Raw genomic sequence first — 21049 nt, forward strand, 5'->3', positions numbered from 1 at the left:
ACCTCACACCTAAAGTCAAGACAAAAACACAGCGCTGCCATTATAATCAACGAATCTGTCTCCTCCAGCGCTGACCGCGCGTGCAGAGTTGATGTGTTGTGAGGAAACACGCTGCTCCGCGCTCGCTGACGTCACTCCGGCGAGCGCTTCCATAGATGCGAGCGCGAGAGTACAGTGACAGCGCCTCGTCCACTGTACGCAATACTGAGTGCGGCTCAGCACTATCTCAGGCTACACGCGAGAAACGGCAGCAGATCATGGAATGTGACTAGGCAACATTCCGCTTTATTTGAGGCCGGTCGTCAGCCCTACACTCACGGGGCGCAGTACTTTAAGACCACCGTTTCCATTATTACCAAGTGATCACTGCCCTCCTGTGATCCGGGAATCACATTGGGAGCTTTAATATTTTTGTTAATTATTCCTCGAGTTTCTATCCCACTCTAACGGTTTGACTCTGACTTCAAGCTGCGGCTCAATAACTGGATATTATCGGTGGAACAATAGGCGACTGCTGCTGTCTGTATATTAAATTTTACTCTTGGATTATTGTCTCAGCATCATGAGCACAAGTGGTGAGTAAATTCTTGCTGTTGTTACCTTGGTTTAATTGCAAAGATGAATGAAATACTAGTTTGAAATAATCGAAGCAGATAAAATAAATAAACTGTAAACTCTAAAATCTTGACCTTGTAAAATAAGAGCAATTTTTCTTATTCAAGCGTTTGACCTCTTGCTCCTGACCTGTCCCAAATACATTCTCACTGAATCAGGTATTTAGGATGATGATGATGATAATAATAATGATGCTTGCTTGTTATTATAAGTATAATATTAATCATTTAATTTTGTGACATTTATAATAATAAGAACAAGTTTATTATTATTGATAATATTATTGTTACTATTATTTTTGTTATTATTCAGTGTTACAAATGAGCCTCATGTGCTCAGAATTGATAAGGAGGACTTATTCCTTTAATCTCTGTAGAAACTGACTTTGGTCATTAAATAAATTGCACAATCTGTCAATTCAAAAAGCAGTAGAAAATGATTCTGACAAACTTATGTCCATTTGAAGATAAAAATGTGTGGAGAAATTATATAAAACCTGTATAAAACCTGGTGTCTAGTTCAATGCCAGTCAGATACGCTTGGTTGCATTCATTCAACTTTCATCCAGTCGTAATAATGAAATCAACATTACTGATTACATGCTGTAGAAATCTGTCAGATGAAAAGACGAACATCAACAGAGAATGAAAGAGAGAGACAAACTCATATTGGTGACCAGCTCTCTTTTGAGGCTTGTGCTTCAGTCAGCTGGTGTTGCAAGGGCATGACTGCTGCTTTTCATAATGATCCTTTTATGGGAAAAGTTCAGCAGAACCTTAAGAACAAAGCCGATGGGCAACAGAGCTGTTTTTTCCCCGTTTGTTGTACCTACTTGGCAAATGCCATGCTGTTCTGCGATTAGAAATGGTTTGCATTCTTGCAGCAAGCTGCTAAATTGCATTCTCAGCTGATGAGCGGATGGACAAGCTTTGCCCACATGTGTCCAACGCTCTGAACTAATCCCCCCTACTATTCTCCCTTTAGTTCAGGACACACCGCTCACAGTACCAGCACACTCTGATAAAACAATGTCACATCAGCCAATTGAGCTTGCCTTGTTCACTCTTTCAAAGCGTTTTGCCTGTCAGCTGGGGATGGGTTTGCTACCAGTGTGCTACCGTATGGAAAGTGAGTGTTTTCAGCTGCAGACAGATGGCAAGGGAATGAGTGCAGTGGCCAGGTTGTGTCTCATGGCAAAAAAGGTCTAGCTGGAGAGCTACCAACAAATGAACAGGCATGCCTAGTCCACAAAAGACCTGGAGTGTTTTGTAGAACATGCTAATCAGGTATTTTTACTTTGTAAAACAGATATGCTCTTTTTTTTTTCTCTTTTTTCTTTTTAGTAGAAAGTCCATACCAAATTGGACGACTGACACAAACCCTCAAACTGATCTGATAGCCATTCATGCAGACATATGGCATTTGAACGGAGTGGTAGCTGTGCACAATGGCGTGTTCTACACTACATTGAGCATGATTGCCTTGAGCCAGTGAAAATGCTGAGCAATTACACTGAGGTCACTTGGTCTCTCTTCATTTGCTGCTCCCTACATTTCTTATGGTCAACTGCCATTATCACCTGCCCTCTATTTTCTGCACCACTGAGAGAACAGACAAACAATTGAGTAGAGGAATGCGCTTTCAATCTGTTTTCAATTCCCTGTGCTTTCTGTCTTTCTTTCTCTCTTAGTTCTCCGTTTGATCCTCCTGAGTGAATATCAAGGGTTTCTGTGCCTTAGAGAGTCTAGTAAATGATAGATAGTGATTGTTTATTATCGGTGTTGGACAGATTCGAAAAGGAAATCAGGAGTACATATTGTATAAGCCTGACTTATTAATATTATTTAAGTGACATAACAGTTGGCCAGTGAAAGTGAGTGTGAGTCTAGCCTAAGGTTCCTGAAGTCATCCTATTCTGCTCTTCCTGTGTCAGCATTCACGGCTCAGCATCCCTCACATCAATCACACGCTCGCACACACATTTACAGAAGTGCCTCCGTCACCACTGTCCTGTCATGCCAGCCCTGTGGAGAGCAATGAGGTGGAACCCAACTTGCCTTCAATGTTCAGACCTCGTCAACAACACTTTCAATACAACAGTTATCTGCAACTGCGGCACCCTTTTTAGACTTCTGTAAAATGAATGCACTTTTCTTTTGACAGTTTGTGTTAATGAAATGAGCATGAATCAATATTAGGAACAAACAAAATCATTTTAATTAACTGTCATTTTATTATCATATAGAATTAGCTTATTATGTGGTATGTGCTCATAAAAGAAAACATTGGAATAATTTACTGTCATTATGACAAAGCCCATTATTAATCACAAAAATTGCTTTATAAATTATATGCAGGAGTGATTTGAACAGTGGGTAGAGAGGGCACATGATTACTCGGTTCGGCTCATGAATATTAATTAAGTGACATAAAGTGTGCTCAGTATTTTAGTCTTAAAAATAACAGTTCTTTCTTGGAATCTAATGTTCCATGAAGAATCATAAAGGGGATAGGTCAACTAACAATAAAAAGTTTGTCATTAATTACTCACCGTCATGTCATTCCAAACCTGTAAGACCTTTGTTCATCTTCTGAACACAGATTAAGTAATTTTTTTGATGAAATCTGAGAGCTTTCTAGAAAGCAAGGGAACTACCATGTTCAAGACCCAGAAAGGCAGTAAGGACATCGTTAAAATAGTCCATGTGACATCAGTTGTTCAACCGTCATTTTATGAAGCTACAAGAATACTTTTTGTGTGCAAAGCAAACAAAAATGATGACTTTATTTGAACAATTTCTTCTCTTCGGTGTCAGAATTCACGACAGTACCACGGACGCGGTAGTTGTGTTGCTGTCTATGTAGGGTCAGAAAGCTCTCAGATTTCATCAAAAATATCTTAATTTGTGTTCCAAAGGTCTTACGTGTTTGGAACAACATGAGGGTGAGTAATTAATGACAGAATTTTCATTTTTGGGTGAACTATCCCTCCATGGAAACTTTCAATTACATAGACACTGTTAAAAACTTGATTTTCTCCACGGGGTGTTAAAGATGTAATAATAGGTGGATAGAGGTCATTCGATTCAATTATGGTCTTGCATGGTGGCTAAAACTTTTATAATCTAATGATTAATTTGCAAAAAGTATAGTTATACACTTCACGATGCCATAGAATAACCTTTTTGTCTAAATGGTTCCATAAAGAACCTTTAACATTATTTTCTCACTAAAACCAAACAAAGGCTGCATTTACACTGCAGGTCTTGATGCCCAAATCCGATTTTCTGACTATATCCGATTTTTTTGACGACCCGCTTACATCATCTTTTAAAAGTGACCCGTATCCGATTTTTGCATTTACACTATACACTGCTGAAACTACCAAACGTAGACGTTCTGACTCGGAAAAGGAAGTAAAACAGCACGAAATACAATGGATGCAGATGCAAATAAAATTATACAGTGTTTTGCTTTCCATAATATTGAAAAGTCAACAAAAAAAAACAAAAAAAAAATCAGCAAAACATTGGTCTCTCGTACGGCGGAGAAAAAAGCGCTTTAAACCGTGCCTCCCTATATCTAGTGAAATGTCTTCGCACGTATTTATTTCTGTAACAACCCTGCATTTTTGCCTGCACTGTCTCTTCGCCCCAAAGACTTAAAAGACATGAAACCTCCGCATTGCTCCACTGTGTGTATCCTTCGTCCTCTATCACTCCTATAATAAGTCATGTGATCTCAGTTGGTGGCGTCCACCTGAGTTGACGTCACTTTTTTAATGACGTACGACTCGCATTTACTGGGGAATATCCGATTTGTCTGCTTACATGGCACACGCAAATGCACGTATCCGATTCATATCCGATTTATTACCACATATGAATGAGGCCTGAATCCGATGTGAGAAAATCGGAATCCACCCATCTTTTTCCTGCTTACACGTTCACCGGTCATATCCGATCTGTGCCACATGAGAGGAAAAAAATCGAATTGGGTCACTTGAACCATGCAGTGTAAATGGGGCCAAAAGGTTCTTTGTGGCGAAAGAAGGTTCTTCAGATTATAAAAAGGTAAGAAAGAGATGGTTTTGACTGAATGGTTCTTTAAAGAACCTTTGACTGAATGGTTTTTTTGTGGGACCAAAAATGGTTATCCTATGGCATCACTTTAAGAACCTTTTGGAGCACCTTTATTTTTAAGAGTGTAAGTGTAAAAACGGCCCCCCTCAAGTTATAATGGTGGCTTCCTAGATTAAATATTATGCACTATGCATCTGCCTTGATGTTACTCTATAGCATCTATCTACATAATGCATGCGCTCTACCTGGGAGTTGATTTGATCTGAGCTAGTGTGTCAGCAGACGTAGACCCACTATGGCACCGTAAACACACTCTCATCCCATCTGGAGCACAGTCCGGCCCAGCATCAGCACCCATTTGTCATTCCTGTAACCCACCAGTATGATTTAGCAGCACTGGGAACAAAAGAGAAGCACCAGCATGCTAACACTTGTCAGCATTGAAATTCCTACAGATCCTTTCTAAAGATTTAATTCTCCATAAATTTCCCCTGGCTTGCATATACGGGGTAATATCTTTGATGGAGTTCTTTCTGTGGAACCACATAGATATGAAAGCCAGTAGATGGACATAGAGTGGCTTTTCAATCTTATTCCAGTACAATAACTGCAGGGCATGTGCTATAGAAAATGTTTTACAAAGAAATAGTACTACTTGTAGTGTCTAGATGTGCTTCTGTAATTGGATTGTGGCTTCTTGCTATTATAACAACGTACAATAAACTGCTACTTAATTAAGACACAGCTTTGACAAACATATTTGCATAGAGGGGAATAGTTTTAATAACTACTTCAGCATGATCTCTTGGTCATTACTCAGCATTTATATTCTCTAAACTGGTAAGGATGGCATTTTCTTAAGTAGATTTTGTTCTCCTCTGTGTTATTTATCTTCTATATAGTCTCCTGTTTCCTATAAATCAGAGTGATTTTGGCAGGCTCTGTTAGTGGACCAAGCTTATATCTTTGGTTTAACATCCTAGTACTGTCTTCCAGCTCAATGAGAAATGCTAAAATCCATCTGATTCTTAGTTATTGTTAATAATATAAAGGTATATAATTCATAGAGTGACACTAGGGATGTTCATCAGATGACCCTGAACCAACAAATTTCTCTAAACTTAGTTGAAATCTCAAATCATTAGTAACCCTAAGAGCAGATCGAAGGCCGGAGTCCGAAAACATCATTCTCTTACCTTGGGTTTGGCTTATTTGAGTGATCATTTATCTGACGGTCAGTTCAGCTACTGTCATTACAGCAACGTTGGTTTGATTAAAAGTAGGCATGCACCGAAATTTTGGCGGCCGAAAATAGCATTTTCGGTTTTTGGCAGATACAGAAAAACAGCTGAAAAAACATGCTCACCAGAAAAGCAAAAAAAAAAATCAGTTAAATTTGATTTGCATCGAACTGAATAAAAATAATAGATTGATATTAATATTAATCATTTTTCTCTCCAATTTTATTGTTTTACTTTCCATAAAAGTGTGACTATTTTACTGTCTTGTGTTTTTTAATTCAGTATCATTAAATCATTAAAAGTTTGTTTATATGAAAATCTTATTCAGAAATCATTAAAATAATAAGTAATTATTTAAAAGCATTTTTGGTTTAGTTTTCAGCAAAGTGCATCCTAGAATATTCGGTTTCAGCTAATTTTTATTTTGGTGCATCCCTAATTAAAAGTAATGAAAAGCAATAAATGAGTTAATATTAATTTTTTAGCATTTAAAAGTTTAAAGTTTTTTAAATAATTTAATTATTTTATTCAGCATTAAATCAAAAGTGACAGGAAAGACTTTTACACACACACACACACACACACACACACACACATATATATATATGTATGTATATATATGTATGTATATATAAATAAGTCCTTTGTATTTCTGTTCAACAAATAACAATGAAAAAAATAACCAAAAAACAAAAACCATGGTTTCCACCAAAATATTAAACAGCATGTTTTTAACATTGATAAAATATATTGATAAGATATTTCAGCCACAAGTTTAAAGTAAATACAGTTAATCCAATTGTATATGGTTTTAGATATGCTAAATCTGATTGTACTGAGCAAGTAATGACACACATTATTTAAACATTCAAGTACCATGCTGTTAACAACCACCAAAAACATATTTTTTCTTGTACTGGTCAGTATTATTCTTGTTGCAAGTAAGTGTTCTGACTCTGTTATGGAAGCAGGAGTGTTACTTAGTCATTATTTCTAGCACTGGATTTAAAGGTCTTCACCCAGTGCTTATTACTATGAAGGATAAGTGGACTCTGGCCACAGGCTCTTGTTTACACCTCTCTTCTGCCTGGCTATGGAGGAATTGAGAGCAGCCTTGTCAACTCCACTCTCCCACAATCCTGTGTGACTATAATCCGCAGGAGGCTCCTCTGCTGAGGGCAGAAAGAGCAGCGGCCCCTTAGGTCCTGTGGTTATTACCTTACACCTTGGGCCGGATGTTACCAGTCTTTTGCTATATATTGCTTAACATTAGTGCTCTGAAGTTTCCCTGAAGAACTAGGCCTCTCTGAATCTCTCTCTCTCTCTCTCTCTCTCTCTCTCTCTCTTCTCTTTTTTGTATATCGAGCATTTCATTTAATTCATTTTTATAACTGAGGCTTGTGTGTGTGTGTGTGTGTGTGTGTGTGTGTGTGTGTGTGTGTGTGTGTGTGTGTGTGTGTGTGTGCAAACCGAGAGGAATTTGTGGCAACACATGTTTAAACTATTGAAAATGTAAGAAAATTCAGAGTGACCTATTTTGGGGTTTGGGGATCTTGTTGTTTTTATTTGAATTGTGAAGACTGTCAAGTCTTTATTAATAATAGATGTTTTCTTTTTAAAAATTACTTGAATCTTGATTTTAGCTTCCATTATAGTAATATTTTCCACTAAACATGAGTGGTATCATAAGGTATCTAATGTAGGTGCCATTAAAAACTTCAATCCTGTGTGCATGTCCTCCCATGATCTCAGTGCATGTGATATAGCAGGGATTACACACCCACCCTCCTTTAGCACAGCGACACCCTTAAATGACAGATGAGTGATGCCTGAAAGACGTATTGTCTTTTAACGGTATGCAGTTTATTCTCTTTTGAACTGTCATCTCTGTTTATTTGAGCATTATTGTATGTGAAAGCTTATGGGCCGCTTTGAGGTACAAAGAAAAGCAAAGCTTTGGGGGAAGTAGCTCTCACACATTAGCTCTCACACATTACCATAAATGCTCCTGGTTTTGTGATACTACCAAACGTCTCGTATTTTCTCTTGTGTGACTGTTATCTGTTTTTAACAACATCACGACTGTACTGTACTCGACAAAAGACTGTGGGCTCAGAGCATCTCGCAGAACTGAGGGCCACACACAAAATTCAGAAAACAGCTCTGGAAGTCGGCCAGGGAGCGTGACGCTCTGCCAAAGGAATAAGTGCTTACAATATTACCAGTGTGAGATTTAGGCACTGGAGGAGGCATAACAGCATTAATGGATCATTGTTCTTGAGCTGTGGATGAAGAAAAGTCAATGAAACTCTCTATTCCAATAGAATGACAATATGTGAAGTGATCTTCTAGTACAAGTCATTGTTTGTTGAATTGAAAAATGTTATTTTCAGCTCTCAATATTATTATTATTTTCTTTTTTGTATTCGGTTCATTATGTTTTGATGCCTAATTTCACTTGTAGCCCCTAAAATGATAGATTTGAGTTATTGTTTTGTTTTTCATTTATTTTAACCAAATAATATTGAAATTCAGTAGCTTTTAGTACAAAATATTGTTTTCAGCCCTCGGATACTTGACTGGCATTTCAGTATGTAAGTGTTTATTGCATAGATATTTCAGTAATGTTTTTACAGTATTATTTATTATTTAAACACCTAGCAAATCTCAAAATGAATTTTTCATATTCTGCTCACTGTTATAATTTCACTTGCATTTAAAATTATTGATTTTAGTTGTTATTGTTTTATTGTAAATGTATTTTGAATAGTATCACAAATATCCAAATAGTATCACATTTCAACTGCAATTTATTGGTTATCTGCTGTAACATGAAAATATTCACTGGATTATATGTGTTAGGCAGAATTTTAATATTGGTGCATCGCTAAAAATTCAGGCTGAGGTGAACGCACTTCATAATAATGATTTATTGTTGAAAAATAAGGATATTTGCTGCACTGATCAGTATCACTTCCTGGCATAATACATTGTGCTCGCTGATTACATTTCCATCATGCAAACCTAGTTCCCAGTATGCTCTACCAGGCCGGACACTATTTTAATGTGTGTTCCTGGTTGTCTCCGGGCTCTGCTTCGGAGGGAGCTGTGGGAACATGTTGCTGAAGAATCTGATCGCAGGCCCGGCAGTTCTGCCCTGCTGCCAGCATTGTAGCTTAGACAATGGAGTTTAGGGTAGGGCATGTGCCCTTGCAGTTTTTAACATTTTCCCCCAGTTAAATCCGTTTAGACTAAAGTGAGAGCAGCACTTGCTACAGTGATTGCACAGTAATTGATTTATTCACTGGCTGAGTGTTTGAACGCCTGTTATGCATCTTTAATAGGAGGGCAATCAGCACAAAACCTCCAGCCATCAATACACAGAAAGAGAGAGCGAAGGAAATTATTTAGGTAACCCTCAGGCCCATTATAATGACTTGCGCAGAACTCACAGCTGTAGAACAGGTACAAAAAATACAGTGCAGAGGGCATTTTTGGTTTCACAGTCCAAAATAAATCACTTTTGCCTTAACACGCGAGACAAACACGACCAATATTGAAATTCTGGCTGATAAGACTATAATTATTTTTGTGTTATGGCTGATATTAAAACATGACTACCTAGTTTTAGCGAAATGGTCTTTTTTTTAGAGACCATTTAAAAATAAGACATAAATATTTTTCTCTGAATTAAAACTCAGTCAGTCAGTGTAGGCATCAAAACATTTTAATACATTACGAAAAATGGATATTCAATTTGAGACATTTTGAGATTTTAACAGTGTTATAAAATTACAAAATCAATAAATATGCTATTAAATAATTAATTTTTTTAAGATAAAGTGAAAATTAGATGATTTCAGAGGAAAGTATACAGGGGAGAATAAAAAATGGAAATGAACATGCACAATTAAATATCCAAATATCTGCAGATACAGTATATGTTCAGTATTAGTATTATTTATGCACTTTTATAAATTATTATTAATATAATGTTAATAATAATATTTATTATTGCTATTATTATTAATTACTACTAATAATAATTTGAACAACATTTTGTATTTATATTTTCAGTTTTATTTATTCATTTTAATTTTAGTTTGAGCTTTAGTTGAGCTTTGATTATTTAGATTTACACTATTTGCATTTCAGTTTTAGTTTTAGTAATTCTCAGTAGAATCTTATTTTCAGTTAGTAGCTCAGGAAAGATTTGTAACCCCCTTGTTTTTTTTAATATATATAAGCATATATAAGTATAAAATAAAGCAGATCCCGGGCTCTGCTGAAAAAGTTATACATCTAAAATGTTTAATAAAGAAAGAATAATAAAGGAAACCTTTGTAAAATTTGATTGTTTAAAGTTAAATTAATTAATTTTTTTTTTGCTTTTAGTTAACAATATTTTATTTCAATTAACGAAACTAGTTACTAATGATGCATTACTTTTTGCTTTTAGTTAACAACAAAAAATTGACAAAGAAAAATCCAATACCAAAAAATGAAAAAGAAAAATCTAAAATAAACAAACATTAACTATCAAATAAACAGTGTTAACTAGTTACTAATCATGCATTACATTAATAATACTACTTTCCCTGGAAACTAGTAGTATAACTAATTACTGCTGGCTGGTAGTAATAAGTAAAGTAATAATATTTGAAAGGACTAACTAGTAATGAGTAATATATAACATTTTGTTGAGTATTAAGCCCAACACTGCCGATATATGATGTAACGTTTGTTACGTTTGTCTTTTTCCTAATAGTACCCTATCAGCAAAGCTCATGCAGCAATGAACGGAGCTCTGGACCAATCCACTGCTTTCGCTGCCGGGAGGTGTGCAAAGGAGAGGTGGTACGAGTTCAGCATGTCCACTTCCACATCAAATGCTTCACCTGCCAAGGTAAGAGTCTTTTGCCCATATGCAATGCATTCTAAACTCTGTGACCTCTCAGAACCATCTTTTAATTATGGGAAAAGCTTGCATACTGCCTTGGATTTGTGTCAGATATACAATTTCCAATAGATTCCGTTCAGTAATGGCACTTCATTAAGAACTAAAGCAGAGCTCTCTGCCTCTGACCTAATAGCAGTTTGCCATGAGTGGTTAGAAGCAGTGGATTTCTGATTTAATGATGCTGGCTGTGCTTCTGGGGCTGTCTGAAGTAGGGACCTGTTGCGTAATGAAATCCTCTGGCCATACATTGTCAAGCTCAGTGATGCCCCATGGCACTGCCCTCAATTATCAGTGACATTAGTGACATCAAGCAATTAAAATGAATAACGAATGTGGATATGATGTGACCAGGTACCGTCACCTTTAGATTATGTTAGATTAAAAATGTGGGAGCAAAACCCTTGAGAGATGGGCTCATTTGCGGTTAAATGAAGATTGCATTTGTGCTACTTTTACCTGCTTACACTCAAACTGGTGTTGCCACATGGTCCCTGCGTTGCATTTAAGGGGTTGCTGTGGAAACTGTGTGGAGGGGCACCCTGCCTCTGGTTGGTGGTTATTCTCAGCTACACTATCAAACCGACAGCCAATAGCAGCCCCCCACAGCAAACCCTAGGGCATAGTTTGGGGGGGGGACTCATAGATGGAGAGACGAGGCGGGAGCGATTGAAAGAGAATGGCAGTTTCCCTCCCTCCATTATGACATCACGAGTTGCCTTGGAGCACATGAAGTTACTCAACAATAACAGTCCTTTTTCCCCTTTGCTTCCTCTCTCTATCAAAGTCGCCCACTCTCCGAGTGCTGCCCTTATCTTCCATAAAATTGCCTTGAGCAATAATGTATTTCACCTCTTACTCAACCCCACACCTTATCTCACGATTCGCACTATATATTGTTGTGTGTGTGTTAGCTGTGCGCTGTATGTGTAGGAAGCTTCGACAGCTCATATCTCCAGCATCGTTGCTGTTTCGTTGTTGCGGTGGTTTGTTTACAGTTCTGTGACTGACAGCTCGGCTTCTGTGCGTGCTGTGACTTTTGTTTGGATGGGAGAACTGAGTGTGCTGATGAGCTGTGGGGCTTTGAGGCCCAGTTAATTGGATAAAGGGGCAACATTTGTGGGGTGTTTCACAGGAATCCCAGCTCACTCAGCATGTGCTGTCACAGGTCAGAGGGGCCATGTTGGAGTCGCAGTTGCCGGTGTTCGTAAACACATGACATTCTGCTATCAGCCCTTTTGTTGAAGCTAAAAACTTAGTTGATTTGTATGATCGTAATGTTATTGCTTGTTTACTGAGTTTGCATGTGATTCAATACAGGTTCAATGGAAACATGCGTCAGGTTGTGATCGATTTATACAAAATATTGCTACATATCTCATCAATTAAGAGACAACGCTTAAAACATCAAAAATGCTGGCAGTGGCTTTATAAAAAAGCGGAGAAAAAAATAAAATATTTATTTTTTTATATAAAAACAATAAAATTCATTTTTTTTTGATATCAACATCATAAAATGCAGTAAATATTATATTAGTGGGCTGACAGAGTGTTAATAGTGAGTTGACAAAAAGTTGCTGGTGTTTTTAATATCACTAGTGTTCATTTCATTATTTACAAGTAGGTTTTTTGTTTGTTTGTTTTACAAAAAAAAGGTATGTTTTTCCAATGAGCCTTGGTTTATTGATCTGAGTTGTGCTTTTATTTCAAAAGGCATGCAAGATGTGTGCTTTGGCTGTTGGAATGCATGACTGACTTGGAAACCATTGTAAAATCAATAGTTGAGTAATAGAACTGTTTGGTTTGGGCTACAATCAAGTAGATTACATTGGTTGGCTTTACTTGACGACGTGCCTTTACAAACAGGAGGAGATGAAGAAAAGACTATGCCTTTGGAATTATAGTCTAGTTAATTGAAACAGCAAGCACTTGAGCACACAGGAAGAAACATGTGGGCCAAGGTCATGTAGATACAGCTGAAGCTGAGGCAGTGGAGACAATTTCAGGGGGAGTTTACACAGGCTTTGGCCATGAAAAGAGGCGTATGCTGTACACACAGGTATGAGAGAATCAGCTGTTTCCAAGGACACACTGATGGTTAGTTTGTGTAAAGTGGAGGCAGCCAGGGGTATTAGAGGTATTCACTTTGTGTGTATGCAAACACATGTCCACAGTCAAACATAAACTGTCATAAGCTCCATTCAAAAAAACCTAGTGAATTGCCTTCATAGACAGCATTTTAAGCTATTTTGGACATGCTACTGATGCCAAGACTGCTTTAAATATTATAATCATTTTGACCTAATATTAAGGCAGAATTGCATGTAGAAAAGTTAATCGGTGAAAAATAATTCTAAGATGGTGGACAAAGTGGGAGAAATAAACACTGATAAAAATAAGTCAGTAGGTGTGTTTACATGGACACTTTTTGCTTCCATCGGAATGAATTCATTCTGATTGACGAATCCGAACATAGTGTTTACATGAATGCTAAATAAATTGATCGGGTTGATATTCGCATTTATATGTCACAAGCTTCTGATCGGATTTACTCTTTTGACATGCACACTGCATGAATATACAGAGTTTCCCGCTGTTGTCGCATGCTGTTTTAAAAAGCACACGTAATATATATCTACTTCGGGTTCTAATTAGGCGATGACCAGCACATGAACCAATTCAATCCGACTGACGTGTTTACATGTGACTTTTTTATGCTGATTGTGCTTCTAGTCCTATTACGATCAAATTAGTAGGGGTCCATGTAAATGCAGGTAGTGTTATTAAATGGATATTTTTGCCCATTATTTGTGTATGTTTTGCATTTTCATACTAGAGTGCTGCACCATTAGCTTAGCAACATGCTAACTCTATTGGATTTAATTGTGGGTTGAGTCTCCCACGCAGAGTGCTGTTTGTGGTGAGTTGCTGCCTATATAGTGTTTTAAATTAGGTTTTGTTAGGACGCCACCTTAAAATGCCTATTCTGCCTATGTAGACAGTGAGGCAGCTTTTGCAACAATTCTGGAGGTTTATTCTTTTGCTTTTTTTCATCCTATTGTGTACGCACACCCTCTCAAACACACACATGCACATTCATGCATGCACATACGTTCATGCAAGGGCAAATTTTATTTGTTTCTGCATTACTATTGTGGGCATCTCGTTAGATGTGCAGGCACAGAAAACTCATTAAATCTCTATTTGGTTGTGCATTTATTTCCCCATTTCAAATAAAAGTCAGACTGGAGTCTAACAGCTTCCAGCAGGGAATGGAAGTCACACACTTGTCCTGACCTCCTGACTCCTTACAAGCTTTCTAGTCTGCTCTTCTCTCACTTACATGAATGCAAAGAGATAATGAACAAAGCTTTGCAACTATTGATATAATAGAGACATACAGTGGCCCCAGAATGTATTTGGACAGCATTTATAAATGGTATGAATGTCATTGCATTACATAACATAATATTAAAATAAGTGATACTTATAAAAACGGGTAGCACAAGTATACTTTTAAAGCAGTGACATTTAAATGTTTATCATTCGCTGTAAGTTTGTTGAAGGACTTGTAGATGGTGTTGTCGTCAAATAATTTACTGTCAAATTTAGGCTAGCATTTTTCAAATGGCATGTGTTGCTTCAGTAAAATTACTTGTACATTACTAAATTATCATCCATAAACCTTCATAAATCCGTATATGCAGCAGACTTAGGGTCTTAAATATATTTACGGGCTATAATTGAATTTTCATGGGTTTAAATGAATAATTTTCAGTTAGTGGCCACTTGCTATTTAAATCCATTAAACACAGCTAATTAATTGAGTAGACAGTATGACAATTGCAAAGATAATTACTTTAAGAGAGAATATGTTTGAATAATTTTATCTTCTCTTAGAAACATGTTCTGGTCTTTCTTTAAGCAAATCTGCTGCTTTTTCACTAGAAGTGTGTGTCATTTGAGCTGAATGCTTGACAGCATGTCTGAGTGAAATGTCATGGAACAATAAATATCCAGAACAGCTCACCTACACTTGAGCCTCTAGTGGGTGACTCACAAGTATGAGCACCATCCATAAAGTGTCAGACAGGTTAGTTCACAGAAAAATGAATATTCCGTCATCATTTACTCACCCCCGCATTTTTCAAAATATATAAGATGATGAGTAAATGATGACAGAATTTTCAGTTCTGAGTGAACTATCTGTAAGTTACAGTTCCACTTGAACTCTTTTCTGTCACCATTTCTTTTGCATATGATAAGGACATTGTTCTGAGCAAACTGGCAAAGTAGTGCCCAGAATTCCAAGAGGGAGGACGTTTATCTGAAACAGCCAGTGTTTTTATGGACAGTTACTGGTGACTATTGCAATAAGCACTCGCCAGCTTACGGTATAGATTTTCAAACCTGATAACTTGAGGTAATGTTTCTTACATTACAATTTTGTTGTAATTTTTATCTGTATTTTTCAATATTGAATATTTATTGTATGTGCCTTTTATATTATATGCTCACTTAAAGTAAAAAATCAGTAATTTCATACTGTACGTTATAATGTTGGAATGGCTAAATTTACTATTTGCATTTAAAATGATTGATTTGAAATTTTATTTTTTATTTAGACAAAATAGAACTGAATTTTGATATTGATAGTTTATAGGATATTGGCCAAAACATGAAAATAGTTTTCATGGGTGCATTGGTGTATGCCTAATAAATTATTAAGCAAATCGTCATCTGCAAATTTAATTTCAGGGTCAAATTAATGGTATTTTACCACTGAGTAAACATAGACGTCTACAATTTTGTCATAGTCAACAAATTCTTCTCAGAGCTGTAAGTCATGAGCAGTTAGTTTACAGTGCAAATCAAATAATGCTGTTCAGCACTGCTTCTTCTGAACAGGAGTGGCAGGTCATTAAGATGTCTGTCAAAACAGATCCCTTTTAAAAGCTGAGAGTTAATTGGCTGTGTACAATGTTGTTTTTTTCTTTCTCCAGGCATATGCAGATTCTCATATTAACATGCTAGTCTCATCAGTTTATTAAAATGAGAAAAAAATACATATACATACATACAGATAAATACAACTTTCAATTGTTGAAAGTCTAACAATGGGTGTTTTGCATATACAGTAGATTTAATCATATTCTTTGGCTGTTGATCCATAAAACTAGAATTTTGTGAACTCTTCGAAAAATAAAGCAAACACACAATTAGACAAACAAATGACAGGTGCTCTGAACATCAGACTACTTCATAAAGCGGCTGTGATGGAGTCAGTAAAAGGGCCAGTTGCTGTATGTGTTGTGTAGAGCCGCTCTTTTCCTGAGTTGTCAGTCGCTTGAGGAGAAAGACAGAGCAGGATGGGAGTTTCTCGTAACTATGGCAACATATGCCCGTCCAATCATTAAGCCCATGCGATAGTTGCTGGGGAGACATTCTCCCACAGATGAAAGGACAGTGGCAGTATTAGAGACCGAATTCCCTATGAGGATGTAGATAAGGGGTCATGGATTAACCTAACATGTCAAAACCCCAGACTGGAAATTGGGCCATCTATATTGATTTTGAATAAATGATTCAATAATATAGATTTGACTTTGTAATTAGCAAATTCCTCATGTCAGAGAAAAATTTAGTTTAAAGCAATGTAGATTAAAAGAGCTCAAACCAGAGAGGTTAATCTTGGATTGAAGGAATTAATATTGCCTGTCTTATACCTGAAGGGTTTCTGCATCATTAGGCATTTTTCAGAGAGGTTAGTAGGTTAATGAAAGCAGCTGAAGGAGAGGCAAAGCCTTGGAGCAAGACAGAAACAGAGCAAGACCTGCCGAAAACATTATATATGTCTTTTTAAATCAAGTTTAGAGGTTTATCAGGAAGCAGGAAGTCACAAAATGTGAGTGTAGAGATACTACACAAATTGCAGTGATGTGGATTTTTAATGTGTGTTAGTATACGATAGCCTTAGTTTTTTGCGGAGTAAAATTTATGTTTTAAGTAGTAAAGCCCTTTTTATATAATATTTATATATTACTAGAAATTATGTAGAATAATATATTACAAAAAGGTGGAGTCTTTGTGGGTGCATTGTTGTCATTGTTACTGTATTTTTACTTACGCTTGGCAATATTAAATTATGCTCTAGATATACTACAGAGGATAAGTACTTAAGGGGAAATGCCTAATAAACCTCAGTCCCTTGGATTTATTTATCTGTTGTTAACATATGCATCATTTCTTTGTTGTCATTCCCTTGATTTCTTGCTGTTACTCACTGACTCCACAAAAGACCATCTGGGTGCTCAGTGGAGGGCTGTGTAGGGCCCTGAGGGGACTAATCGCTTCCTCTTCTCTCACTAAACTCTCACTCCATCTTTCATTCAGTCAAAATAGCACGTTAATTACAGTTGATGAGTTTCCTATTAGCACCAGCAAGGTAGAAGAGAAGCGACGCGGTAGGTAGAAAGAGACACAGACAGGTGTCGGCAGAAAGACAAGGGAACCGTTGTCATACAGAGCCACATGCTGTGCTGTGAATCATAGAGCATCATCTCCAAAGCCATTACTCGCACATCATAAATTGATGTTAAATTACAATGTAGTATAATATGTAGTGTAGATCACTGTTTTAAATTTAAATACTCACATGGTCCAACAGTCTGAGACCATTTTTCTAGACCATCAGCATAACAATTTGAGAAACAAGTTGAACTTATCTTTCTTATTTTGCATCTTAATGCACCTTTGTTTAAAAAATGTTTTAAATAAATGAAAACATTTATATAGTTATATATTTTTTTTCTTTAGAAATAACATGTATTACCAGGTTTAAATTACATTTTGAATGTACTTTCCCGTTGATATTTCCTGATAGTCTCAGACTTTTAAACCCCGCTTTATAAGTATCAATATTTTTAGAAAGTGTACTTACATTATAATATTTTTCTTTCAGTAAAAGAGAAGGACGACAGTGACAGAAAAAGTGAGACAGAGAAGGAGACATCTACCTGTCTCTCTGACTTTCCTCACCATGTGCTGAGGAAATGTGAAAGATGATAAAAATGTAATTGTAACACTTGATGCGATAAAAAGAAAATCTTAGGAACAAAAGTGTGGAGGGATGAAGCATTAGGAGACGGGGCAATAGAAGTGTATTGAGGGTTCCGGGGTACTGGAAAGTCCTGAAGAGGGGAATTTTAATTGCATCTGTTGGCTGCTGATAAATACATAATCAGCCATCCCTCCCGCTGGTCCTCAATCAGTTCTGTTTTAATGACCACAGTTCTAAGCAGCAAATGCCTCAACACAGAGAATAAGAGAGAGAGAGAGAGAGAGAGAGAGAGAGAGAAAGAGAGAGAGAGAGAGAGAGAGAGAGAGAGAGAGAATGAAACTCGGAAACAGCTTCTATATGAATGACATTCCCAGAACTATAGCTTGAAACAAGCAAATTTCTGCTGAGGAATTTTCCTATTAATAATATTGTGATTTAAAGCAGGGGTATTTGATGTGAAGTACACTTTAATATGATAATCAGCTATTTTAAGACACACTGTACTGTGTGTGTATAATATATATAAATATATATATATATATATATATATATATATATATAGATATATATATATATATATATATATATATATATATATTATGAAAACAAACATGTTACCTTTAATTATTGAAATATTATTTGAAAAATATCTGTTCTGATAGATATATAATATGGAAGAGAAACATAATCAATTAAATACTTTCAATTAAACTAATTTATTTGTATTGCGTTTATCATAACTGTCTAAAAAGATAAAACTTTTCACAGACCCAATCTTATTTTAAGTTTTTTATTTATTATTATTATTAATTTTTAACTCTCAAATATCATCTGAATAAGTGAACATTCAGTAACACAGTTTTAAGTAAAGCGGGTATTTAGGAGGGCTAAACTATCTCTCCATGTGCTCCTAATTTAAACATGTACAGAAGTTCCTCCAAACCATCAAAACCCCTATGGAATTTTCACCAGCCCGAACAGACACACCCTACCTCAGAACAGGATCCTAAAGCCAGCTTGAAGAAAGCCACTCGACACCAAGTCAATATAGACTTTACTATTAAAATCAACATCAGTCATGCCTTCCACATGACACATGAAGATGGTCTTTACATTTGGTCTAAAAGTGACTCGGACAGCCACACAAATAAGCAGTCTCACACCTCAGGCGTTTTGTATGGGACCCTGCTGTCTCTAGGGCAACCGTGGAAGGTTTAGGTTTCCTATGGCAACTGTGAAAGAGGACGTCCCTCCCAACAATCTCCCAGCCAATGAACTGCTGTTCTGAGCGCCTTTTATCAGAACTGAAATGTTCTTCACTAATTACTCGACCAGTCTATTTAAAAAGCATTTAGATTCGTCATTTCAGTCATCATAAATGCATTAGCTTAATTATAGTTTTTGTGTGTGTGTTTTATCTCATTCTTTCATTATGAGATAAAAAAATCCTCACTTCAGGACGCATCTGTATTTTTAATTTCTCCATTTTATATAACTGGCGTAGATCCTTTGTTCCTGCATTCCACCAGTGAATCAATCCAGTGATACAGAAATATATTTAATAAGGTCTCTGTGAATGTGCTCTCACAGTGCAATCCAAATATTCACAAAAACATCATTACTCTTTCTGGCCTTTCAGTGCCTCTGCAGGGACCAGCAGTGACCGGTTCATCTCTTTCTAAAAGGCCTCTGGTTATATTGTTCATGCTGAGCTTCGAAGAGCTCCATCGTCTTCATCCTTCCAGTTGAGCTCAGGATTATTGCCTTGTGGTCAGGGATACAGGAAGTAGGCACGGCTCCAGAACAAAGCATGGGCCCTCTTGGTCTCTATTCATGCTGTCTTATCCACGTGGCCCAGCATGCATGTCTGTTTGCTATATCTCAGTGAAGAGCTGTCAGTTTGGGAACTCCATGAGCCAACAGCATCATAGATGGGATAATGAGTCCTCGTTTCACTAAACAGCAGCTATTCTCTGTCATTCAGGTCAAAAGTAGCACATATTGTGCTTGAAATGGAGACAATTAAGTACCATTGGAACACTTCTAACTTAACTGTATTTTTCAATTTATATATTTTTATATTGAAAAAATACCTATACAAATTTTACACTCTCATAAAAATTCATATCAAAGTTCATTCTAATAAAAAAACTACAGAATTTTAGTGAAAATAAACATAAAAACCACAAAATTGGATAGTCAATAAACCCTCAAACTGTGTTTTGGCCATTTTGACACACAGAGGATTTTCTTTTTGCTAGTTAATGTTATCCCATTGGTCTAAAAGTTAGTTACTTTGTTCAAACAGGGTATAACAAATTGTTAACAGCTGGTCTATGTGGTAATATAGTACATTGGGCAGGACATACGCTCACCTAACATTCATCGACATTAAAAATGGTGTATAATCTGAAATATTTATCTATTAGCAACTTTACATGGCAGCTCAATCTAGTGTTAGCCTAGAAAAAAAGTGTGCTGTTCACATGTTTGTGCGGAGTGTGAAAGCTAAACAGTAGTGTGATTGTGCTTGAAATGGATCAAGTAGGCGCCGGTGCAATCATTTAGTAATACAGATAAGAGTAATGCACCTTTCGTATCTGTAAAGACGCTACGTTTATTTGTGTGAACTCAGAATAACAACGAAACGTTGTGCTTTTGTAAACTAATGAAAGCAAACAGGATGTGCTTTCTGCAGTCTCGGACTCTGTGAACTTGAGCACGTCACTTCGAAACTCTGTGTATTCTTGCCTTATTACAGACATGAAAAACATATCCATAGAGAGTGAAACTTTTAAATGAACCAATTCGAATAGAAAACAAATATTCTCATATCATATTTTCATATCCGTATGAAACATGCATACAGGCGCATACTGCAGAGATGACGAGTCAGTGTCACTGACTTCATCTCTTAAACTGAAAACAGAAAGCACTAGTGTACTTGCTGTTTTAACTTAACACATTCATAATTATTGTATTTGCCGGTGTGCTATGGCAAGTATTGTTGTTTTTGGCAGCCTGTTTTAATTTGAGTTTTAGTCTAGTCTTTGTGTGAAGCTATCATTTTAGTTTTTATTAGTTTTAGTCACGT

At 36.5% G+C, this 21049-nt stretch overlaps 1 protein-coding gene across 8 annotated transcripts in view; it reads left to right on the forward strand.

Moving 5' to 3' along the window:
• ablim3 (actin binding LIM protein family, member 3) overlaps positions 1 to 21049 on the forward strand; it is a 58233-nt gene continuing 37184 nt past the window's right edge. For 5 of the 8 annotated variants that reach the window (XM_042738360.1, XM_042738362.1, XM_042738363.1 and 2 more), the window contains exons 1-2: positions 1 to 575; positions 10707 to 10844. In XM_042738360.1, the coding sequence (XP_042594294.1) occupies positions 563 to 575; positions 10707 to 10844 (151 nt within the window). In that variant the 5' untranslated portion in view covers positions 1 to 562. The remainder of the gene's footprint in view (positions 576 to 10706; positions 10845 to 21049) is intronic. The other 3 variants (XM_042738359.1, XM_042738364.1, XM_042738365.1) reach the window with 1 other exon arrangement.

The sequence above is a fragment of the Cyprinus carpio genome, chromosome B14, assembly GCF_018340385.1.
Source record: "Cyprinus carpio isolate SPL01 chromosome B14, ASM1834038v1, whole genome shotgun sequence".
Classification (NCBI taxonomy): Eukaryota; Metazoa; Chordata; class Actinopteri; order Cypriniformes; family Cyprinidae; genus Cyprinus; species Cyprinus carpio.